The sequence below is a fragment of the Parasteatoda tepidariorum genome, chromosome 2, assembly GCF_043381705.1.
Source record: "Parasteatoda tepidariorum isolate YZ-2023 chromosome 2, CAS_Ptep_4.0, whole genome shotgun sequence".
Lineage (NCBI taxonomy): Eukaryota > Metazoa > Arthropoda > Arachnida > Araneae > Theridiidae > Parasteatoda > Parasteatoda tepidariorum.
Genome location: NC_092205.1, coordinates 31,651,737 through 31,678,232, shown reverse-complemented (window position 1 = coordinate 31,678,232; position 26,496 = coordinate 31,651,737). Strand labels below are relative to the sequence as shown.

The following is a 26,496-nucleotide window of genomic DNA, read 5'->3' as shown; positions in this document are numbered from 1 at the left end:
ATTCTTCAGATATCAATTGTTTCTAAAATTACTACCAATAATAACTCATCATCATCATAGTTGGCTAGACAGCCCAATGTGAGCCAATGCCTTCCTCTGAAGATTTCTCCAGGATGACTTCCGATTTGACCAATAACTATCCCCTGTCAAATATTTAATTATATATTTCAGTTGTTTTGAAAATTACTTCCAATATCATAAAAACAAGGTTCATAGTTGCTCTGATAAAAAGTATTTTGTCCTGAATTTTAGCTTTTTCTCTACATATTCATGAATTTCCGTTCTGTTCAAAACATCTTATTTCAAAGAATACATCTACGAATTTCTAAAAAAAAAAAAAAAAAAAAAAAAAATTAGCCAGGGGNCAAAATTAAAAAAAAAAAAAGAAAAGAAAGAAAGAATCAAATGTTTTGGATTTTTGATGCAACATCCTTTATTTTAGTTTGTAATGCTAGTAGAAATTTCAAAATTTGATAGTTCCAATCTAGGATATTGTTCGTACATATGTATTATATACATTATTCAAGCATATAGTTTTTAAAGTTTCATTGCTTAAGCTTGTTTGGGAATTCATTCGAAAAAAAATTAATTATTGTATGCTATACTAAAACTTTTATGGCGATGAATTTAGGGATCATACACTTATTTATTATTTTCAGTAAAAGAAGTAAAAATTTAATTGGATAGAGTTTTGTAGTTTCACAATTTCCGATTTTCTTCTTTTATGTGATTTTAAAAATGGTTGATTCCAAGCCACAAGGCAATAGTCATATCATAGAACTTTTAAATGATGTATTGAGGGATCATCCACTAAATTATTTCTGTACAAAGATATTAAGTAGTAAACTCATGTTTGTGAAAATTGCAAAACCATGAAGGAATCGTCATAATTAAATGAAATTTAATACACAGCTGACTAGTAGTAATACAAATGATTAAACTTTCAAAGCAAACAAACAATAACAAGAGATCAAAATCAGTATTTTGTGTAACCACCACGCGCCGCAATAAGTGCAGCCACACGACGTGGCATGGAGTCAAACAAATTTTGAATGTCTGCCCGAGGAAGAGCATTCCATATTGTTTGTATGCGTACCCAAAGTTCGTCTGTAGAAGCAACAGGACGAGGATCGCGAGTGAGACGCCGACCAACGAAATCCCACACATGTTCAATCGGCGACATATCCGGGGAATACGCAGGCCAAGGAAGAAGCTGTACCTGCAGTGATGCAAGGAAGGATTGAACAGTCCTAGCAATATGAGGGCGGGTATTGTCCTGTTGAAATACAGCGCCTGGCGAGGCTTGAAGGAAGGGGACAGCTTGGGACTGTAGAACTTCACTGATGTACCGGTTGCTGTTCAGATTACCCACAATTCGTAGCAATTGAGATCGTCCATGATATGCTATGGCACCCCAGACCATAACTCCGGGTGTTCGTCCACTGTGGCGTTCGATAACGCACTCCGGAAGGTAGCGTTCACCGGCATAGCGTCTGACACGAATGCAGCCATCATGGTACTACAAATTAAAGCGGGATTCGTCAGAAAAAACGACACGCTGCCAATCAGCACGCCGGTCCCTATGCTGGTTGGCCCATTGCAGCCGCAGGCGGCGACGGTTTAGCGTGAGGGGGATCCTGTATAAAGGAGTCCCTTGCGCGCAGTCCACGCTGCAGCAGACGTCTATGAATTGATGAAGCACCCAATGAAACACCTGTAGCTATTGACCACTGTGCTGCCAGTTGTCTAGTGGGGGCCGTAAGGTCAGCCAGCGCCATGCGGACCAGGTGTCTATCGTCGCGAGCTGACGTGACATTTCGGGGTCCACTTCCGGATTTCCGAGTTGTCTGACACTCCTTCCAAACACGCATCACTGTGCTACTGTTACACTGCACACGAGCGGCATCTGCACAATAAGATAATCCAGCTTCCCGAAGGCCGATGGTTCTCCCCCGTTCAAACTCCGTAAGTTGTTGAAAACTCGCTCTCTTTCGTCGAAGAGGCATAGGAAACGACTAAGCTAACGTTTACCACAAGCAGATTACCACCGACAACCATACACGCCTCGCTACAGTCGTCTATTTATTCGGATCTATCAGCCGCCGTTCAGAGGGCGCTGCTTAGCATGCGCTACGGGTCTGAAATTCTAATCATTTGCTTATCATGCTCTATTTTGCATTTCCTGAAAATTTCAACTCACTCGCACAAGTCCTTCATGGTGTTGCAATTTTCACAAACATAAGTTTATATTCACAATATTTTATTACGAGATTTTTGAAATGATTGCACTAAGAAAACCTTACACTCCATTACTAATTTTAATTATATCTTGGTACATTATATTATGCACAAGTTTTTGATTGGAACCCTCAGGATAATAGAAAAAAGACCTAAAAATACTTGACACAAGACGAATGTGTAAGTGAATTGAAAACAATAGAAAAGGCATGGTAAGAGGCAAAACATCTGGCCACAAATAGAATGAGATGAAGAGTTTTGATAGAAGCCTTAGGCTCCAATTTGGAGCGAGGAGGAATATGTATGTAAATGAGGGTACATTAACTAATTGATACTAGTTACTTTTTATTGCAACAGTACTATAAAATTTTTCCATGCACTGATTTGAAGCTATTATTATGAGCTGTTCAGTATTGATAAAATTGTACTGGAGGCTGTTAATACTTTCTCTTTTAAGCTAAATAATTCTGAAAAGCATATTTTATTATTCTTTTGTAATAAAATTTACTTTTATTACATTTAAGTAGTGCAAATTATACTCTTTTTAGTTTTCCATTTACAAAAGTAGTGTAAAATAAGAATAGTGTTCTTTTTTCAGAAAGATGTTGAAAAATTCTGTTCCGATTTTTTCTTTGACCCATTACAAAGCCTGCAGAATGGAATGAGTGATCAGAATAAGATATTTTCTAACCAACCATTCAGTTATTTTCTAAAGATGCACAGATAGATTTGGGTGATATTTTTTTTTTGCAGACTTAATCAATTAACTTAGTTTAATTTTCCTTCTAAAATTTTTGAAAAGTTAAAATATAAGACCCATGACCTTTGAGATTAAAGTATTTGAAGAAATTTTTACATTAGCTTATACAATGGGCACTTTTTATTTCAAACATGGATAATTCAAAATATCGTTTAAATTAAACTGATATTTACTGTCTTAGGAGCTTTTATGGTGACAAAACTTAAAATTTATTTTTAATTTGAATTTTTAAAATTTTTTTTTTTGTGAATAAGCTTTTTTTTTTCTTCTTTTTTTAAAAAATAGAAAATTAAAAGCAAATTTTGAGGTCAAATTAAAAAAGAAATAAATTCAAAACTAATCTATAAAAAAACTAAGTTTTGAAAGCTGGGATACAGCAAAATAGTTAAAAGGTTTGCATCCATCAACTTTCATTAGCAATGGGTTATTTATCTCTTATGCATTGCAGACATAAATGTTAGGATTGATATAATAAACTGATGTTTCAACAAGATATTATATTAAGTTTTAAAAATAGTATAATGTACTAATATATCAATAAAATTGAAGAGAAAAAGACAACTTGTTTAATATTTATTTTTTTTAACAAAAAAGAAATGTAACATTAACAAAATACAAATGTTTCAGTCAACTAAAAAAAGCAATAAGAGTTACTTTGAAAAGAAACAGTTTAGTGATATTAAAATTTCTTATCTTTCCTGGATATTTCAAGCAGGTAATGAACCTGATAAAAAAATATATTACATTAATTGTAATAAACAATTCTAAAAACTTTTCAAATAATCAAATTAAAAAATCTGATTTACTATATACAAAAAGAGGCATTTGACAAGCAAAGGCTGACTCATTGGTAAACGAAACTTTATCACAGTCAAACTCCACCATGTTCCTTTATTAATGAAAAAGTGATTCAGCCTGAAAATAAAAGATATAAATAAGAGAACCATATAGGATAAAATTAATAAGCATCATGTATACATATGTTGGCAATCTGGCACAGCAAGGGGAAAAAAAACAGGCATGCAGGGGAAAAAACAAAAGTTTTTATTTTGTAATAATAGTATGGAGAGAAAGAAGCTAAATCACATAACATTAATAGGGTATCATTATAAATGTTAGGGAAAATCTTACAAATTTTTCCTGGTGATTTTCTAAGTCACATGCAAAAATTTCTTATAATTGGTTAAAAAAAATGGGTTGAAGAATTTCTCTGGTTCTCATGTTTGGATAAAGGAAAAACTTAAAATGTTAATTCTCGCATGCTTTGATCTCAATTTAAAACTAAAATGCTGGATGTAAATTATAATTGTGACAATCCGATTCGTTTCGAATAATAAATTAAGAAAGATAATTTATACAAAAAAATAGCAAGAATTTTTTTTAAAGCTTTTTATGTTACATACATATTCTGTATATTAAAAGGCAAGTACAGTGTTTTAAGCATAGTACTCTAATGTTTATTTCAGTTGTTTTAATGTTGTGTTGTTTGTGTTGTTTTAATGTTTATTAATGTATTATTCAGACATATTTTAAAATATTAAACTGTTTTAATTAGAAATTTTTACCTCACTTAATTGCAGGTCATTTATTTATATCATGTTGCAACCTGAGTTTCTAATAAAATTTTTTTTTCTATTTAGCCTCCAAATAAGGGACACTTCTATTTATGATCCTCGAGAAAACCTCGATATCAGAAGTGTTGTCCATTGAATGGTGTAAGAAATAATCTTTGAACTGAACAAGGACTTATAAAACTTCTATCTTAAGCGCTTTTTTGTGTGGATATTATTCAACAACAGACTACTTTCTTGTGAAAAAATACATTTATATTATATTAGCTCATCAAAAGCTTGTTAAAAAGATTTCTAACCATCTTGCCTTTATCTAAATATTGTTATTTCAAAGATTTGACAATTGATATCCATAGAAGAATGAGATTTTTGTTTTTTTCTTGTTTTTTTTAATTGCAGATAAATAGGGATAGAAGAATAATATAAGTCTGCTCTGCTATTTTTTTTTTATGAGACACTAGAAACAACCCTTTGGATAAAAATAAATAAATAGATAAGACAAAATTATAATTGATACTATTTCAAACTCACTTTAATGCTGAGACCATTGAATTGATTTTATATCAATGCCATTTTGGACCATCTCCCATAAAGGACTCATTTCTCTCAGTCTTGTTGCATGGTAAATACATTTTTCTACAGTGTAATCCACTTCTTCTTCTGTAGTAAATCTACCAATTCCAAATCTACAAAGAAAGTGTTAGAAAACAGCAAATTAATACATTTAATAAACTTAGTAGAACTTTTGCCTACAAACAAACTTTATTTCTTCGAATGCAGAAAACATGTTCAAAATAATTTTTGCTTTAAAGGTAGCATTTGCAAAGAGTAAAAGGTAAGAATAAAAAATTAATACTACTTTTTTCACAATAGTTATGTTTAATTTTCATTATCTGCCAGGGAGCAACCACACACTAATTTATTAAAAAAAGAAATATTTAGTAATTAACTGTGTGCTAATCTATAATAAAAAAATTTGATTGCTAAAAGTGTCTTGTAATCAATTTCTGATGTTAAAGAATGCATATTGCAATCCCTAGTTTGGTATTTCCTACAACAGAGAATGTTGAGAGCTGATATATTTTTTAAATAATTATTTTTCGTTACAAGTATGTTATACTTATGCCATGCAGTTTTAAATTCCTTTAACTATTACAAAACATTAAGCATATAAAAACAGATTAAACATATTACAAAGCATAAATTAACTCTCACAAGCTAATTTACAAGCATACAAGGTAAAAGGAACCACTATAAGAAATGCATCAATTTTTTTCAAATACATAATCTTGTAATTGTAACACTATGTGCAAAAACAAGATAGATTGCTCACATTTTTTCTTAATAAACATTAATAAATAACAAATTTTGCAGGAGATAAAAAAGATTTTCTTTTTTTTTTTTGGAAATAAAGAAATATAAAGACTTAGCACACAGTGGGCATTACAAGTAAAAGAGAAACATATTTTTTGTGAATTAATATTCATATGTAAAGCAAATGAATATTAATTCACAAAAAATATGTTGTGACTTAATTCTAAAATTTATACAACTTGAAAAATATGTAAAATAATATGACATATCTATTGATTTTTTAGAAGTTAACATCAACTTTTTATTGAATATTTTACAGATTTAATAAAAAATAATAATAATACTAATAATTAATAATACTTCAATACATTTAATAGTACTATATTACAATACTTAGATTGTTTAAAAAATAGACAAAATAGAATTAACAAAAATGAAATAAATTGTTGATAATATATTTAAAAAAAATTGGATCAAAGATAAAAATCCTGCCTTTACTGTAATATTTAACATTATCTGTATACATACAGAATAGTAAGATTGTCAGTGTCACTAGAAAAAGAAATTCAAGAAAAGTAAACATTCGTACTAACCTAATTGACGAGTGAGCTAAATCTTCATCACTACCAATAGCTCTTAACACATAAGATGGTTCTAAAGAAGATGAAGTACAAGCACTAAAAAGATATAAACAAATATATTGCAACTGCAAGAAAGCATCAGTAATAAACACATAAATTTTAAAATAATTTTCAACATAAAAGAAAATTTCACTTTATGAAAAAAAAAAAAAAAAAAAAAAAAAAAAAAAAAAACATCACACGCTTTCTTCAGTTCATCTGATTCATAATTATGAGGTCAGTTTAGAAAGAAACAAATGTGTAAATCTTTAAATTAATATCTTAAGTGTTGGTAATATGCTATATTAATTAACCTTGAACCATTGAATTGTGAACCTTAGTCAATTAGTGATATTATGAAGAATACAACATGTTTTTGGCATTTTCAAGAGTTAAATCATAACATAAACAAGCGCTAAACTGAAATAATGATTTGACTTTTAAAACTTCTTTAAAATTAGTAGCATATTTTAATGAATAAAACAATGTAAGAAAAATGTCAAACATAATAGCACTGTGGTCTATTTAACCATTTTCAGCAGAGAATTTAAAATTTTACACCAAACAATATTTTCAATAAAGTAAGAGTAAAACAATTGTAAATACTGTATAAGAAAAGGGCTTTTAAGAATGTTAAATTAAAAAAAAAAATAATAAAAGACTTCAAATAAAATGCCAATAAATATCACATTTAAAACAGTTGTTTTTAATCACACGTAAGAGTAAGCTCTCATTGTATTTTACTCCAAATTGGCGAGAAGAAGTTCTCCAACTTTTTACTATGGTGTTTCAACTATTTTGGTTTAAGTTGATTTTGTGGTTGAAGTTGGAATAGAGTGAAAGTAATTGGCAATTGAGGATAATCTGGGATTCATTTTTAATAATAATCTCAAGACAAGATTGGTGCATGAGTACATTACACTACCACAATTCCACATAGTTTAAAAATCATGGTAAAATTTATTTACAAAGTTCTTTTTCAAATCAAGAATATGGATGATTATTCATTCTAATTATATTAGATATATATAATATTTCATGAGAATTCTGAATAAGATGCCTTTTTACCTGCCAGAAGATAAAGCAACATCTTTTAATGCCATCAATAGACTTTCCCCTTCAATGTATGCAAATGAAAGATTTACACAGCCTAGAAAATTTTAAAAAATAGTTAAGTTTTTAAATTCACATTCAAAAAAGTTTTTAATAAGAAATGAAACATTTAGGTAGCATCGAATGCAACATACTGCATTATAAAATTCATTCTATAATAAATAAACACACGCTTTTACAATTAAAGAAATAAAACTAATTATTGCTGATATAGTTATAAAAATAACTATTATTACAAAGCTATTATTGTAAAACGTAAAATTGTTTAAACATTTTGTTAATACTTGTCATTTAAATTACAAACACTTTAAATATAAACCTTGTAGCCATAAAAATAAGAACAAGTCTTTCTCGAAAGAATAAAATATCTAAGATAAATAAATAAAAAATAATAATAATAATCAGATGAATTGAATTAGATTTTGGAGATTTCAGATCATCTTGAACCATTCAGAAAATTCAAAGGTAGTGGGAAAACTATAGCGCATAGCTGTCAACATTTAAAAATTGAAATCAAGGAAATCTTTACAATTACAAATAATGAGATAAAAAAAACTATCAGAAATTTTTTCAAATGAAGTAAAATGTAGTTTAAAAAACACAAACTTCTTTACCTTTTATCAATTAAAAAAAGCAATTCATTAATATAATAAACATAGGCAAGAAACAAACACGGAGAAATTAAGTGAATGAAACACTTATGGATCTCGAGTTCCATTTCAGTGAGTGTAGAAATAAGTTTATATTTTTCAATAAATAAAGCCATATAATTTACATAAATAAATAAAGGAAAAAAAATTAAAGAGAGCAAAGATAATATTTAAAGCTAACAAGGTGGCATACAATATTATCTTGTTTAAAGCAGGTAAAAAATTTTAGAATAAAATCTCAACATTATGACAATGAAAAAACAAACACATAAAAAGGATGTACAGAATTACTATGAGAAAATATCTTCTTCAATAGGCAGAGAAAAAACAAAAAAATTTGAGAATTTCTTAAAATTATTTAAGCTACCTGCAATTTGAATTTAAACAGGAATTAAATTAATGTATTAATCTTTATTGTTTATTTTTACATGAAATATTTTCTCATCAATAATATTGTTTTAATGTGAATGTCAGACCACACATAAAATCTAAAATTATAAAATTTATAAACTTATATAAGCTACAAATAACTAGTTAAAATAAATTCAGCTTTTAATATATTAAATGTCTTTAGTTTAAAACATTTTTAAGCAAAATAACAATACATCTTCTTTGGAGTTATCGTAATTTTATTGAAAAATAAATAAATATAGAAGACTTTAAATTTCTCAGAAGTTCAGAAGCAAGCTGTTAATTTTGTTTGGGAAATAGCAAAGTTTTGAACAACAGTGAGCTAGTTGGAACTAAATAAGAGAAAGATATTTAGGCCCTGGACTGAACATTTTCTTGTTCTAATTTCAACATACTAAAAATGATAAAAATACAAATAACTGATAATAATAAAGAAATAATTCAGTATACCTGGGTAGTTTTGTACAGAATCTCCATTCCGAACAACATTAGGCACAGCATTCATAATACCATCAATTAACCTCTTTGAAAGCTTGTCAGTTCTTTTTCGATCATACTGAAATGAAACTAATTTGTAGTTATAAGAATACATTTAGTGTCCACAATACCTATAATTATAAATTAATATAATTTCGTATATAAATCATGAAACATATATATATATATTTATATTTTAAGAAAAATATTTTAAAATGAAATAAAATAATATCCTTTTAACTCTCCTCAGAGAATTAAAAGAATCAATTCAGAGGGAAAAAACCTAAAAACATTAACACATTTTATGTGTTATATAACCATTAACACATAAAAATATTTTAAGATGAAATAAAATAAGTTATCTCATAAGAGAACGAAAAGAATCAACACCGCTGGAGAAAGGGTAAAACCATTCACACAAAAGAACATACTAAATATCGCCTAATGAAAAGTAATACAAGATAGCAACCTAACTATCAAAAAGGAAAAATGTTAAAAAGAAATTGAAGTGAATGCACTGACATACATTGTTGCTTCGTCACGGAGACATTTTCATGCAGCAGGTGCGGGAGCAGTTTCAACTGTTGTAATTTCCTGTAGTACTTTTCACATGGTGATATTTAGTATGCTCTTGATTTTAGCTTTTCTTCAGTTGTATTGATAAAGTACAAAAAATACTGCTTCTGATGAGTTTGTTTAGATTGATTAAAACAACATCATAGTCTGAATATTCAGCTAGCGATGAACATAAAATGATAGTAGCAGTAGTATAGCTCACACAGATGTGGAAGACATGCACTAAACAATTTAAAAAATAGAAAAAAAAACCTGATGCTACATAATTATTATTGTAGAAAACTATCTAGAATCTAAATGCAATAAAAAAACAGAACTATAAAACAATATTTACGAATGTTTTTTTTTCCTTTGCTATTATTTTCTTATATAAAAGAGAAAAATGAAACAAGAGTAAACATTTCTAAAAACCTGATGCTGAAGAATTATTATTGCAAAAAACTATTTAGAATCAAAATGCAATAAAAAAAATAAATAAAAAAGAAAAAGAAATAGAAAACAAATATTTATGAATGTTTTTTTCCTTACTATTACTTCCTTATATAAAACAGAAAAATGAAACAGGAGTAAACTTTTCTTTTAATTGTAAAAAAACTTTATTACAGTCACTATTAACTTGTAATAATTTTACTCATATAATAATGTATACACCAAATAAAACTAATTAAAAAGCTACTCCCATTATTCCACAATTTTGGTTTCCTAGCATACCCCTGATTCCAAACATTTCAGATAATCAGGATTCTACTGCATATATATATATATTTTCTACAAAATTTTCAAAGTCTTTTTAAAAGATTAATATCTAGCATCATTTCTACATAGATTAATATTGAGGTGTAGTTTAGAAAGGGGAGAAGGTTGAACTTTGAAATGAGTTGTAAGTTGTTTAATAAGAGTTTTCGCAATTACAAATGCAAGCAATAAAGATCCCACATGTAAATGCAACAAATTTAAAATCTAACTTTTGAGCTCTACAGTATGTTACTATGGCAATTTATAAGACATTTAAATTTATCAATTTCAAACAGTTCAAAAATGAATGAATTTTTCTTTGTTTCAAGTACTTGTATTCCTCACAATGACGTTAGTTGCAGTTATTTTGTATAAGCATATTTAAGAAAAGAGGATTAAGAAAGAGGATGCTATAGAAGTCTTAATTACAAGACTTCTATAGCATACTCTCTAACCATAGGTGGACTTTTCAAGCTTTGATATTGGCGGGAGTGTATTTCAATCACTAAGACTTATTTGGCGAAAGTGCAGCGAGGTTTAAGGTGGAGAATCAAACCTTAATAAATTAAATAATCCAGATTACTTAATATACAGTTTGCAACAAAATAAGCTATTTTTTATTTATGGCTTTTTTTTTAACCAATAAGTTTTGTCAGAAAAATTTATTATAACTATAATGCTCATCATAGCTGAAATTTGTCATTAAAATCAAATTTGATAACGGAATAAGTTACAAAATTTTTAGTTATCCAAGAATGATGTTTCTCAGTTTAAAATAATAAATAAATCAATAATTCTTCATCTGCTAATTATAATCTAATGCTTTCAATTTAGTCTCAATACTTCGAAAACCTAAAACTTTTATTAAAAGTAATTTATTAAATAAGACTACGTGAACAGGAAAATGTTCAAGTAGCTTCTGAGCAATTTAAAATGAATCTAAATGCATAACAATGAACTTTTTAAACCTCCATTTCCCTTCCTGCTATTTCACAAGCAGCACCAAGTCCAACAGCTAATGGGGTAGGTACTGTTCCACTTCGCATGCCTCTTTCTTGACCACCTCCACTTTGAAGAGGCTGGACTCGAACACGTGGTCTGCGCCTTACATACAATGCTCCGATACCTAATATGCATTAGTTGATTAATTTTTATTTAGGAAACTTGAAGTACAAGTCTAAAACTATTTTTTATGCCATAGAAACCATCATTAAAATGAAAATATTTTTAAATACAATTTATTGTATCAAAACAAACATATGAATACCATGATTCACCTTTTGGTCCGTAGATTTTATGTCCACTGATAGACATTAAATCAATATTCATTTCATTAACATTGACAGGTATTTTTCCAACTGCCTGAGCTGCATCAGTGTGAAAGAATATTTTCTTTGACCTGCATAATGCACCTTAAAAAACAATAGAATGTTATATTTACAATCATATAAATATTTTACTTTAAACGAGGAAACTCATTTAAAGTAAGTTCAAGCTTGAAAAACATATATCAAAGAATTATTTTTACAGATATTTTACTAAAAAAGATATAAATATATATATATATTTTAGCTGATATTGTCTAACACTGATTATTGAATTATATGACAACTCATATACCTTGTGCATTTTCTAACTTTCCACAAAATATGCGTAAGATGGTTGTTTGCGAATTGTAGAATCAATTTTTGCAAGAAATAGTTTAATCAATTTTATAATTGCCATAATTAACAAAAAATGGCGAGTGAATATTTCTTGAATTACATTACATGATTAAAAAATTGTTTGAATACAAAAAGTATGATGTGACTGATTTCGAGACCTAATGTTATTCTGATAATTGATAGAGACTCATTTTGCGAGAGTTTTAAACACAGTTTTTCTGCATTACCTTATAGTTATAAAGAACTATTTCTGTCAAACATAAAACATGATTTAACAACAGATTATTGAACAATTTTATTTTTTTAGTAGATTTATACTAAAAATAATTTTACTCATAATTGAATGTGCACAGACAAAAATGTATCAGATGGTATGCATGGCCAAATCAATTTTTTGACTTCAGTTCAGGTGTTGGTAAATTGAGATTCTACATACAAAAGAAAAAATAAAATTAATTAGAAATTAAAAGGATTGTTTGACACACCAATTTCTTTAACAGGCTGTAGAACTCCAATTTCATTATTAACCATCATAATAGAAACTAATGAAGTGTCAGGACGAATAGCATCCTCTAATTCCTACAAACAAACAAAAAAAACTTCAAAGTTTAGGAGTAAACAGTTATTATTAATTAAAAATCAAGTTTATTACATAAACTTATAAATATTGAAAACAAATATGTTTGGCTTAATTCATTATATAAAACATTAGATTGTACAGTTTATACAGTTTCAATATACAAATCAAATACTTTTAAATTCATTTTGATAATCAATATAAATTTTTACAATTTTCAAATAGAAATATATTTTTTCAAACACATACATTCACCCATTTATGCCTAAGTCTCATTTAATTTATAATACAGAGGGACTTAAAAATATTGTAACACATTGAAAAAAACTGATCTGGTCCAGATCGGCGGGTCTCCAGATCTGTCTCTTCGAGGGTAGAGGAGAGGACTCTGAAGGAGAATTGAGCATTTGGTTTTACTGAACCTTTTTCATCAAGACTTCTGATTTATGATTTAAGTTTTGCACTAGCATTTTAATTGGATTTTTTTTGGTTCTTAATTAATGTTGAACAATTTTTTTAAAAAGAAAATGCTTGTGGCTGTTAATTCCGCCATTATGCTTCGAGCTTATATGCTGCATCTGAGGGGTCAAGCAACTCAGACTTCTCTCATGATATCACAAGATAAGCCATAATAAATAGTATTTAATGAAGTATAAATTAGGCAAAAATAGCCTAAATACAGTTTTTTTTTTAAAAAAAAAGGAAGTTTCGAAGTTTTTCACATAGATTGCAAATGTTCATTGAGTCGCCCTTCGCTGCATAAAAAATATGAATCAAAGTGATAGTTATTACGTTTGCACAGCCACTGCATTGGAAGCATTTTACACATCTATGGTTGCCCAAATGGTTGAAAATAAAACTTGGAAACTTCTTGATTCCTTCAATTTATAGCCTGTTGAGATACAATTTATAGAGAATCACAGTGGTTGCTTAAACTTCCACTTGAATGCAATTGTTATGTATAATGGCTATCATTGAGATGTTTGTGAAGAAAAAAGGGCACACATTTATACCTGTGTTAAAGAAAGAAAAAAAACTTTGAAACTTCCTTTTTTTTTAATATGTAGAATGCTTATGTCAAATTTATATTTCATTAAAAACAAATTAAATTCGGTCCTTTTGTTTTTGAAAAACCCTGTATTTTGTGATAAAATTTAGTTCCATCAAAACTTTTACAAAAAAGTATCAATATTACTTCATTTAAAATATATTTTCCCTGCAACATTAAAAAATTCTGCAAATTATTCAATGAAAGATTAATATTAAGTCTTAATTAGAAAACAAATGGGCAATCATTTTATGCGAATGTTTATTAAGCTATAGAATAAGCAAACTTTTCAAAACATCATCAATATAATTTATTATTGGTATAACATATTGGTTTTATAGGGACAAAACATATTTAAAAAATTCAAAAATACCAACTTTCAAGAGAGTAATGATTTTCTAATAGGGCCACAGTGAAAGCACTGATAGTGAAATATTATATTAGCCTTTCTAAACTGATATTGAATGTCATAAAGTAAATAAAAAAAAGAAGAAATTTTTTTTCAAAATTAATTCAAAGAATTTTAAAGTCCAAATTTTAGACACATTAAAATTTCAAAAATTTATTGAATTCTACATTTAAGCAAAACAATATAAAATTCATTCAAATTATTTTTAACTTATTTGTTGAATGCAGACAACTGATTAAATGAATAGTTAAACAAATTATATACTATTTTTAGCTTTTTTTTTTTTTTTTTTTTTAAAAACCTCNTGTCAGACCCAGTATTTATTAATTAGTATTTCTGAAATCATCTACCATTTATTTTAAAGTAATTTTTGTGTAATCGATATTGTTTAAGTTATCCCAGCGTAAATACTGCCAATAACTCAGATAAGTTCGTGTTTTTTTTAAAAATTTGCTTTAACCATGCAGTTGCTCTTTTCTGCTGGTTTATTCGAGAGGAGATTGACTGGAGAATTCAAACGGTCAGGTAACCTTCTGCTGCTTGAATTGTCAGAATTACCACATGGGCTGAATAAGGAAATGAAACTACTTCAGCCACGACTTCCTGCTATCCATAAAACTCGAATTCTTGAGTCCCCCCCCCCAAAAAAAAATTTTTTCTGCTTTTTTGCTCATTCCTGAGATACAGCACATATTTACATGCAATTTATGTAAGAACAGTTTTTTGGGGAGCTTATAGTTTAGTTTTATAACCAATTATAAAAATATACTCAGCATCAACAGATAAAAGAGATTCATAATTGATAAATTTCAAAATAAATGATCAGAGTATCAACCACCAATAGTACTGTGCTATGATAATTGAGGTGCCTACATATCCTTGATATAAACGATAGGTATATGAATGAAAAAAAAAAGCCTCTTGTAATGCTCTTAAAATAAACAAAAAATGAGACCTTAAAAAGGTCAAAGGATGAATTTAAAATAAAAATATATATAAACAAAGCTACAATGTAATAAAAGAAAAATTTCATAGAGGAATTAATAATTTATCTAAAATGTAAAAAGAAAATATCATAAAATATTGAAGAAAATAATAAAAAAAAATCCTCAAAAGAGTCATGAACAGTGAATGTCATCAAAATCCGAACTTATAATAAAATAATTATTAAGATAAGATCATATAACAATGAGTGATACATAAAAATGTTGATGAACTCAATAAATAAACTTTTTAATTCCTAATGAGAAGCATTGTTTATGACATTACACAGTAATAAATTATCTACATAAGGTTGTCAGAATGACCAGAAAATACTTTACTTTTAGGTCTATAATGCCATTTTCCCGAACAGGTAAATAAGTAACATCAAATCCTTCAGTCTCTAATACTCTGCAAGAATCTAAAACACATTTATGTTCCTGAAATAGAAAGGATATTCAAACAAACTTATTAAGCAAAAATTTTACAGAAAAGTTTGTTAATCTAATTCTAATCTATTTACATAACTTTGTTTAATTTTATGAACTCAGTTTCTAACCAATCCCATAATTTTATTTTTGTAATAGCATTTAATGTAATTGAAATAATTTCCTCTAAACATGCATTACTATGTGTACTTACTATAACCAGCTGGTTGCATATGAACAATTAAATATGAAAAAACAATGTGACAAATAATTTGCTTATGTTGGTAATTTGGTACTAATAAAAACTTAGAATCACCATATTTTTACCTTTAAATTCTAATGCTGCAACAATTTAAGAATTTACCAGAAAAAGTTATAAAATGATATTTTAATAAGTTTAAGAAAATTAACCTTAGAATGCATGTAAGCATCGGGGAACTGTTTACAAAACATTTTTTTTCCCATCGAAGTGCTAATTAATAATAATATTATTATTAATTAGCACTATAAATAATAATATTATTTAAATTTATAAATTATAATATTATTTATATACATATAAATAAAACTACCAGTTACAGAAATAGAAGAAATATTCAAACAAACTTATTATGCAAAAATTTCAAAGAAAAGTTAGTTTATCTACTATTAACGAATTAGTCGAATCAGTTATTGAGAAATTAAGAGAGAAAATTATAACATGTACGAGGATCATTAATTAATGATTGCAGTTAAATAACAGAAATTCCATTACGTTAAGGGTAGAAAACACTATACCCATTCAAAAAATTTTCAACAAAAAAATAAATAAATAAATAATAATAATTGATGTAAAAAAAAATAGAAAAATTAATTAATAAGCTAAACTTTGATTCAAAGTCTTAAGAATAACATGATTTTATTATTAGCAAATATTTATTTAAAGATACTTCATAACATTTTCTGTGAGCAAATTTTAAAGGGGCAGGGAGGAAAAAAGGAAGAATTCAACAGAAAGGTTATTAATTTTAAGCTTTATTACCTATAATCTTTTTCAATTATTAACTAGCTAAAGAAAAATATTTTATTTCTGAAATGATAATTTAAATGTATTCATCTTTGTTTCCGCTCCTTAACCAAAAATTTAAAGAAATTTGTAAGAAGAAAATAAAGTTTGGAAAATTATTCATAATACAACAGAAACATATCAATTATTTGTTTAAAATTATATCCTCTTAATAATAAAGTAATCAAATGACGTACTATTTGAGATGTTATTATATGTTTCTTCCTTTCTTGATAAAAATGAGCAACACCTTTCACAGCCATATTATTTGATTCAGTAGCTCCACTTGTAAAAACTACATCTTTATCATCAGCACCAATTAATTCAGCTACTTGCTGCAGATAGAAGAAGACTTTTAATACAAAGCAACCTTATTTTATCTTTCGAAATAGTAGTACTCAAAATTAGACAGGAAAAACATTAAAAAATACAGCCATGCATTTCTTATAAAATAGACCACATAAATTAGCAAAATCGAACAGTCACAAGGTCAGGCTGCTTAACTATTTTTCCTTTAAAGTTTTGAATGTCACTCCTGATGGAACAAGCATTTTCAGAAAAATATTAGAATAAATATTTTTATAAAAATGTTTATTCTGTCATGATTAAATTAACACAAAAAATCAATAAACTGTAAAATTATTAAATTATGAATCTTCATCAGTGTTTGATATATTTACAAATTATTAGTGTAAGTACTTTTTAGAAAAAAAAGTTGAAAAAAGAAATCTGGCATGTAGCACAAATATTTAAAGAATGAAATTTATTTTATTAAAGATTTTGATAATATTAACAAGGAATAAAATTGAGAAAAGCAAACTGCATTAATAATTACTGTAAGAAATAATTATTTTGTAAGCATAACTAATTTTTTACAGAAACTGGAAAGTTGAAAAAATTTAACTATTCCTATCATTTGAACATACTTTTCTGGCTTTCTCAACAGCAGCTTCACTTTCCCAGCCAAATGCATGAGTTCTTGAATGAGGATTTCCATAATTTGATATAAAATATGGCAGCATTGAATCTAAAACCCTGGGATCCTATGAGGGGGAAACAAGTATTACAAATATGAATTGTAATAAGGTTATGAAAATTTACAACAGTTTAACTGATAAGCTAAAGAAAACTTACTATTAATAAATGGGTTTGTAATATTATTAAATTCATGATAAAATTATAAATAACATTCATGAAATAGATAAATAAAAATTTAATTTATATTACTGTTCCTTAAGTCACAGTTTTTATTTAAATTAGTTTTTTTTTTTAACTTTCAAAATGTATTTAATACCCAAATAAATAACAAATTTAACATATTTCTGAATAACTTTATTTTAAGATTATTTTTGTTCAAATTTAGGTGGTAATGCAAACTTAGCCTTAAAGGGGGAAAAAAAAAAAGGTTTAAAATATTATTAAATTTAGAATTTCCTCTGTGGAATAAATAATATAGATAATTTTAATAATTTAAGAAAATGAAGCACAAACTATATAGAGTAAGTAAACATAGAGTTGCAACAGACAGCAACTTAGATTAAATGTCAAATAATACAATATCCTACAAAATGATTCGTTGAAAAGCGGAATATCTATAAACTATTTTACATTAGGTCAATTATTTGGTTCACTAACAACTGTTTTCAATAATATTACATAAAAATTCCTTTAAAATGTTTTTTATGGAAATAAGGTTAAAAAAAATCTAATCTTAGTCAATTCCTGAATTTAGTATTCCCTCGTGTGCACAAATGGTGAATTTTACAACATGTTGAAAAATATTGTATTTAAAGAGGTTTCTGTTTTCTTCTTCTTACTTTAATTTTTTGAATGATATTTTTCTAAACAGAGGTACCTACAAATTGTTTGACATTTTTAATTACTTGCAATTGAAACAAAATTTTTCAGAGAAAAAAGAAATCATATTCATTTATTAATTTCGTTCTTTTCTTTTTACTATAATTTGTCTGAATTAAAAGTTCATATTTGAATGAAAAAGAAAAAATCTATTTTTAAGTAACATGCTTTGTTAATTGCGTTATTTTTTGTTTTGTTACTTTGCATCGTATTGATCTGAGAAAGAAAATTTATACATAGACACAGTGAAAAAATGCTATAAATTCCATTATATATAGCTATAATAGTTATGCTATAATAGTTATTATTAAGAAGTGATATACCTCAAAATATGAAAATTACAAATAAGGAATTATGCCATAATTTAAAAGAATTTAATTACCTAATCATTTCGTTTGTTAATTCATTCTTTAACATAAAAAAATCGACACCTTTGAAATTCAAAACATAATATTTGAAAATACCTGCATTTTTCATATTAGTGTACATACATCTTTACTTGATACTTTTGTGCAAAAGACAACTTGAATAAGGCACAAATAAAAGTACAGAAACTGACATATTACAGATTTAGATCTATAAACAAGAATCTTTCTCAGTGGTGATTAAGTGAGGAAGGTTATCTTTATAGAAACCATAGTATATCTATTATTCAGTGGTCAGAAAATCTACATCATTTTTGCAGTTTACTTCAACTACAACTACTTTGTTACAAATACAGTTAACTACAACAACTTTTTTTAAATGTAGTGACTACAAACTACTTTAAAATTGCAGTAGTTACTTCCCTACTTTAAAGAGTTGAACTTTACTGAAGATCTTAACTTACACCTATGTTCAAAATGGTTTCAAATAAGAAATTGGCTTGCATTAATTAAGGGAATAATAAAGATATATTTACTAATGTTTACATGAGCGAGTTTAGGTTTTTTTTCCAATTTGTTCAGTTAACCTTAAACTTTTGATGTTTTTTTCGACAGTGAATATTTTATTCAAGAAATGCGAAATTAAATTATCAATGCTCTTTTATTTCCTCTTAAAAATTAAGTAGATTGAAAAAAATATGTTCCCTTCCTTTTAAATAACGTTTTACGAGTGTGTATGAGAGCAAAATAATTAGTTATCAATTTTTCGTAATGGCTCATTTAAATATCAGTTACTTGCAATTTAAAATACATTATTCCTGTTAACGCTTAGCTGCAGGGTCATTTTCATAACATCCATTGACAGACCTAGAAAGATTTGTACCCATCAATTTCTAAAAAATAGTTGCATTAGAGCTGTGTTTCTTTTCTAAACAAAGGTTCAAAGTAGTTGTTATAAATCGATACAAATTACTTTTTTTTTATTGCAGTACTTACTACACTAATTTTTTTTCTAAAAAGTAGCACGCTACTCTAAAAACTATGAAAAAAAAGTATTCCGACCACTGCCATCACTATACTTTTATATATCTTTTGCTTTAGTCCAGGGTTGGCAAGTTTTTGACACATGACGGTTTTTACTGTCATGTCAAAAACCCCTCTCTCAAAAATGGCAAAAACTGTCAAAAACCCAACTGTCAAAACCCAAAAATTTTGAATGCTTTGCAAATCAAGCTATAATGATAAAAGTATCACTATTTTCAATAAGTATATTACAATATTTCTGTATGAATGTATATCCTTCTATAAAAATACATGTATATAGTTGCAAAATCAATAGCAATCATTTACAACATTCATTTATAAAGGCAATCATGTGAAAATAATATATTGTCTGCTATATGCCATAAATTAAAGAAAACAGTAGGTTTATGACGGCTTTTACCACTATGTCAAAAACCAGTTTTTGACGGCAAAAACCCAACCCTGCTTTAGTCTACACTGCACGGAGCATACCAAGTCCTTTTTCATTAGTTCTACTAACATTTTCATGTAAATTTGATAGCTCTTTATATAGAAAACATTTTATAAATGAATAAAAAGAAAAATGTTTTGTCAGCCAATAATTTTAACATCAACTTAACCAAAAAATTAAGTGCATCCATCATGCAAGTTAGACTTTGAATGTGCACATGACTATATCTCTTTAATTATTATTATTTTGTTTCAATATTATTTATAAGACAAATGAGCTCAATACCTTTATACTGAATATCAGATAAATATTATCTTAATATCTCGCTAATCATTCAAGTCAGTTGTTTTCAGAAATTATTTACCAATGTAAAATTAAATGAATTTCTTTAACAGCCTATAGTATAAAATTAGTATATTTTTCCTTAAACCATTTAACCAAGATTTAAATTAAAGTTTTAACATCTTTAAAAAAAATACAAAATATTTAAGTAACACATTTTATAATTATCCTTATCAGAATCAGTTAGATAAAATTAATGACATGTATACAACTATATTAGAACAATTTTTAATACTTAAAAAAAAAAAAAAATTTTTTTTAAAGACTTTTTTGGATTAAAACAATCATCAATATTAACCTTTTAGTTGCGGCTAGTCAGGTGAAAAAATTCTCCTCTCGTTACGGCGCCTTTTTGCAAAAATTCTTCCCCCACTCAGTCAGTGGGTGGTAACTACTTTAACCAGCTATGAATAGGAAACGTTTTGTTGTAATTTGTGTGTTACTTTTCGAGGAGGCAAAAGTAGTAGGGTTGTTATGTATATCGTTATCGTAGACGTTTTGGCATAGTTATGCAAACTTTGGCATTTTTTTATTTGTGACGTTTAACACATTATGAGAATAAATTGAAATATAGCTTTAAATTAATTTTACTTAATAAAGTGATGTTTTTTCTAATGCAAAGAANTGCTTGAAAGGATATAGCTGAGTGCTGTATGGATCATTACAGGCTTACGTAATAGCTGCCCTAATGAGATTGTCCTATAAGAGGCTAACCTCCAACCATTGTTTATGAGATGGACTTCCAGCACTGCAAAATATTACAGCAAGCTATACAGCTATGGAGACCAACATCGTACTTCTACCTACTTGATGAATTGGACAGATGTCCAGAGATTAAAAAGAGACAGTCCCTTTTGCAGGGCAGGTAAATTGAATCTGCTGTTCCCTGACATAGAACACTGCTCGATAGAACCAAATATAGACCCACTAAAAGACCTTCCAAGGGTTTTCTTTCACGAGGAACTTTTGGCCTCCAGTAGTAAGAAAAATCAGCATGAAGCAGTACATATTTTCACGGATGGAAGCAAATCTGATAATGGCAACACTGGTAGTGGTGTTGTCATAAAAACCAAGATGACGTTGCAAAAATTAAAAGGCGTAACCCAAACCCATTGTTCAGTTTTCAGATCAGAACTAATCGCCATAAACGCAGCTCTAGAACACATGATTTCCATTGAGAGTACAGAGAATATCTGGATTTTCACGGATAGTAAGAACTCAGTTCAATACCTGAGTAATTGGCAAAACATCAGTGACAGAATTGGCCTAAAAATCAGCGACAATTTGATGACTTACTCTTATCACAATGATATACATATTCAGTGGATCCCCTCCCATGTGAACCTTCACTTTAATGATCTGGCCGATGAACTGGCCAAGGAGGGCTCCAATGATCCCATAGATAGTAGTGGCCTTCTAACATACAATGAAATCTATGCAAAAGTAAAGGCCGACAATAATAGGACTTGGAGGATTCTACCTAGTCGTGAATGGTATCAACAAAATAGTCCTTGGGCTGCCCTGGAGCTAAAAGGTGATAGGAAACTACAGACAGCTATCACAAGACTAATCACTGGTCATACCTGCGGACTCACATTTGTTCAGGGTCAAAAGATGTTTCCTGTATGCCTAAATTGTAGTGCTCACCAGGCTTCACTTGATGATTTGCTGACCTGTATGGGACTGGAGAAAATTTTTATTTTGGAGGATCCGCAGATGGTGTTTGATTTTCTGTCGGTGAATGGTCTCCTGGACTTGGTCTACCCTTGTTCTGGGCCAAGAGGAATAAGTACCACCACCACCATATTATCTCTAATCATTAAAGTCAATTGTTTTCAGAAATATTATTTACCAATGTAAAATTAAATGAATTTCTTTAACAACCTACATTATAAAATTAGTATATTTGTCCTTAAACCATTTAACCAAGATTTAAATTAAAGTTTTAACATCTTTAAAAAAATACAAAATATTTAAGTAACACATTTTATAATTATCTTTATCAGAATCAGTTGGATAAAATTAATGACATGTATACAACTATATTAAAACAATTTTTAATACTAAAAAAAAAAAAATTTTTTTTTAAAGACTTTCTTGGATTAAAACAATTATCAATATTAAGACATTAGAATATATTTATACAATAAAATAATAAATTAATTCATACAATGAAATAATAAATTAACTCATACATATTCATTTATCTATGTAACAGATATTTATTTAAAGAACACTAGTCTAATTATACTCACAACAGGTGTAGTTGCTTGAACATCTAAATAAAGAGGTTTTAATTCTGATGAAGAAGGTATGTCAGGTTTCTTTTTAGCATATTCAGGGTAAGCAGGCCTTTCTTGAACTAAAATTTAAAAAAATCAATTTAATTTTTCAAATTAAAATAAAACATTTTTTCTTTAGGTCTCAATATGTTTCAAAATGTGCAAAAATCCAAATGAAACTATGAAAAATTACAAAGCTATTTTACAAAATAATAATTTAAATATTATCATTAAAAACTACCATCACATTAGCAGAAAAAGAATAATCAATAATAATAATAAGCTTAATATCTTTTTTTGTCAAAATTCTTTTCCAATGTTTTGTTTATAAAGAAAAAAATTAAAAATACAATTTAGGATATAGCTGTAGAATCAATTTCTTTGATTGGCATTTGAATTAAGGAGTTTTTCACAGGAAAAAGAGATGAAAATTGTACAAATTTCCAGACCTAAAATTTTTGAGGAATAGGTGAATAATATCCAACTAATAACAACAGCAGTACCTAGTTTCCTCAATTATGCACACTATTAAATAAAATAGTTAAGCAAATTACAAAGGATACGATATAAAATTGAGTGGAAACTATACGCATTATTTATTTTTAAATTTTTTTTAATACAATCTTTTTCTTGGTTTTTTACTTCTTAAATAATAATTAAATAAAGATTAAGATCAGTCAAAAGACTAAACCCCTGGACAAGAATTATTGCCTTCACTCTAATAAAGTCAATTGAGATTTTTAATAATAAACAGACTTAATTCGATTTGCATAATAGTCTACATTTCAAAACAAAAACTTTACAGCAGTACTAATTTATTTTTGAAAAGTTTGATGTTTTAAAAAGATATATTCTATCATTTTAAGAACCTGAAAATATATTCAGTTGTATGATAATCCAGTTAATTTCAAGTCTAGTTCTTTTTGACAACACAAATTTTAAGTAATTTATCTTGTTTTCAGATAATGCAATTTTTAACAAATGATTTAAATTCAATCATTTTCAGTTTGTTTTTCAAAAATCAACTGCTCTAAGCAACCTATGAAATGAATAATTGAAAAGGACAATTTTAATATTATCAAATATAAATATATTTTACTAAAATAATAATAAATGCTAAGCAATGGAAGCAACTGTCAATATTAAATTTTTTTGTAAATTGAAACGTTTCAATTGCCCCAAGTAAATACGATTATCATTTTTAAGAAATCGTTAACTGACATATGTTTTGTTTAAGAGATGAAATGATTCTTTTAGTGTTTCAGGATGCAGGGATCATAAAGAAGTTAAAATTCCTTATATTTAAATTTTTTTACTGAATTTAAATATAGCTACAATAAATAATACTTCAAAATATAAATTTTAATGCATGAACAAACTGTGCTAAAAAATATAGATTAGTTATTAGTCTTATTTAAACACTTCAATTTTTAAATCGCACTAAATGATAAAATTTATGAGTGATTTTAAAATGCACAGCTATTAATAAAGATTCATAATATATATTCGTATATTAATAATATTCATATAATATATTAATTTTTAGCTTTAAAAGGAATATAGAAAGGATATGATTACTTTTAATAGGTTGAACCAGAGAGCAAAATGATTTTATTTGACTGGGACAAGACTTCCACAGAAGTCTAGATTTCAAAACTCGATTAGCTTGCATCATTAAGCTAATTTTGAAGAAGAAATGCTTATTTTTAACAATAATTCGAATTTGGTAGTGAGTGATACTTTTTAGTTTTACTAAAAAATCAGTGTTATATAAATTTTAACACATTTCGCGGCAGCAGCACTACACTTGGATTTGTTTATATTGTGGTTTCAAGACGTTACAGTTAAAATATTGCGAACAAAAAATATATATAATAATTTTCTTCTATGCTGATTTCGTAATATTAAGAAATTTTTTTCCATATGTTTACTTTTAAATACCGATGGAAATCTATTTAAAATAATAAAAATGAGATTTTTGAGCTTTGTTTCTTAACTGTAACCAATAGAATCAGTTACACTTTCTTTTGTTTTCGCCAGCGGCAATTTTAAAAATTTTGCGTATTTTTATAATTTTAATTCTGGTGACTAAAATTTTTACTACTTTGAAGTTGATGGTTACTATTAAAAAATAAAGCTAACTTTAATGTTTTGCAATTGATTATGTCAGAAAATCTAGAAGACATTTCCCTTTTGTGTTCAATTAAAATATGCTATCTCGACGGCAAAGGCAATATGACGCAATCAATTGCGAATCCCAAAAGCTTTATTCATCTTGGAAGAAATGAATTTAGGGATTTAGTTTTAAAATTGGAATGCGGAAAGATTAACGCATCTTACGATGTTAAAGATGTAACATTACACACTAAGTTTTTTAAAGAGGGTAAATCTACAATAACTTTAAAAGACCCACCACTACAAATTTTCATTTCCAACTGTCCTACTGGAAAATTGGGAATATTTTTGAAAACTTTAATGGCAAAAGTTGAAAAACATAAAACTGTTAAGGCTCCAAGTGTGAAAGAACGTCTTCAGTCTTTGAAACCTTCTAGCTTTCAAGAAATAAGTCCTCTTACTGCAATTGACATGAATGTTCTTAATAACAAGGCTGCAGCATTAGCAACTAAGCAATCTACTTGGCCGCAGACTCCTAAAGCTGCAAAAAGAAAACATGAAAATTGTGGACAAGAAAACAATACACCAAACAGGGTATTTTTATTTGTAAAAATTTATTTATGTTCATAGTTCTTAATTTGTAATGTAAAGAAAGAGTTCTGACATTTTCGGAAAAAACATAACTAAAAAGGCTTTTATCATTTTTATTTTATCTATGTTGCAATGCAAGCTTTTACTAATATATATTTAATCCCTCAAATTTTGATACTGTGTTGAGAAATCTTTTGCAGGGGTCTGTCCAGACATTTTGTGAAAGGTCCTGTTTTTGTAAAATTGTGAAAAAACTACTCATAATTTGTGAATATAAAATAAGCGTTAAGTCACATTCTTTCTACCAGGGTCCTGTTTTTGTGAATTTGTGCAAATAGGGTTCTGTTACAGCAAAAATTGCTAAAAATTTTTGCAAGAAGTTTTTAAATTGTAAATAGATACAAGATTCTGCTCAACAATTGCTGCTACTGAATTTGAGACGCAACATCAAATATTTTGTATTTAGTACTGCTCAACACAGAATATTCATTTCGGACGAATAATGGAAACAAAATCACTCACATTTTTAATAATTTCAATTGACCTATTTTAAGTAACACAACTTAGTAATGTATCACTTTTAATGTGTTCCACATTAAGTGAACTGAAACAATTCTTAAATTTATAATATTTTATTTAAAAAATTGCCAGAAATTAATTTATTGAATAAATATAAATTGATCAATTATATTTATTTACAAAAAAAAATTATGATTTAATATCTATAAGAATGCACACACAATGTTTGTAGAAGTAGAAATATTTTTTTAGAATACTACAATTGGAATTTGAACTTAGGGAAACTTGGAAAAGTTTCGAACTGTCTTTCTCCCCCCCCCCCCAGGAAGGGTTT

At 27.6% G+C, this 26,496-nt stretch overlaps 2 protein-coding genes across 2 annotated transcripts in view; one reads left to right on the top strand and one right to left on the bottom strand.

Annotated features, from left to right (window-relative positions):
• Positions 1-3,554: 3,554 nt before the first annotated feature.
• Positions 3,555-24,811, bottom strand: LOC107439512 (cysteine desulfurase). The gene is made up of 13 exons (XM_016052144.3): positions 24,516-24,811; positions 22,911-23,017; positions 17,544-17,660; positions 16,815-16,952; positions 15,486-15,584; positions 12,615-12,708; positions 11,743-11,877; positions 11,434-11,591; positions 9,128-9,233; positions 7,572-7,653; positions 6,477-6,560; positions 5,101-5,255; positions 3,555-3,913 (listed from the first exon to the last, which is right to left on the bottom strand). The coding sequence occupies exons 1-12, from the start codon at positions 24,610-24,612 to the stop codon at positions 5,102-5,104; spliced, it is 1,371 nt and encodes a 456-aa protein (XP_015907630.1). The 5' UTR covers positions 24,613-24,811; the 3' UTR covers positions 3,555-3,913; position 5,101.
• A 151-nt stretch (positions 24,812-24,962) lies between these two features.
• LOC107439511 (Pif1 DNA helicase) overlaps positions 24,963-26,496 on the top strand; it is a gene marked incomplete in the record, with an annotated part of 21,205 nt that continues 19,671 nt past the window's right edge. Inside the window, 1 exon segment of the mRNA XM_043049236.2 lies at positions 24,963-25,646. Coding sequence (XP_042905170.1) covers positions 25,101-25,646 — 546 coding nt within the window.

What these genes read in the sequence shown, in the direction of transcription:
- LOC107439512 (XM_016052144.3), bottom strand. Translation starts at nt 24,612, where the DNA reads ATGATGCAAGCTAATCGAGTTTTGAAATCTAGACTTCTGTGGAAGTCT. An exon ending in TTCTGTACAAAACTACCCAG is followed by an intron (nt 7,654 to 9,127) that starts GTATACTGAATT and finishes AAAATTTTCTAG; the next exon opens with GCTGTGTAAATCTTTCATTT. An exon ending in TTAGCTCACTCGTCAATTAG is followed by an intron (nt 5,256 to 6,476) that starts GTTAGTACGAAT and finishes CTTTCTTTGTAG; the next exon opens with ATTTGGAATTGGTAGATTTA.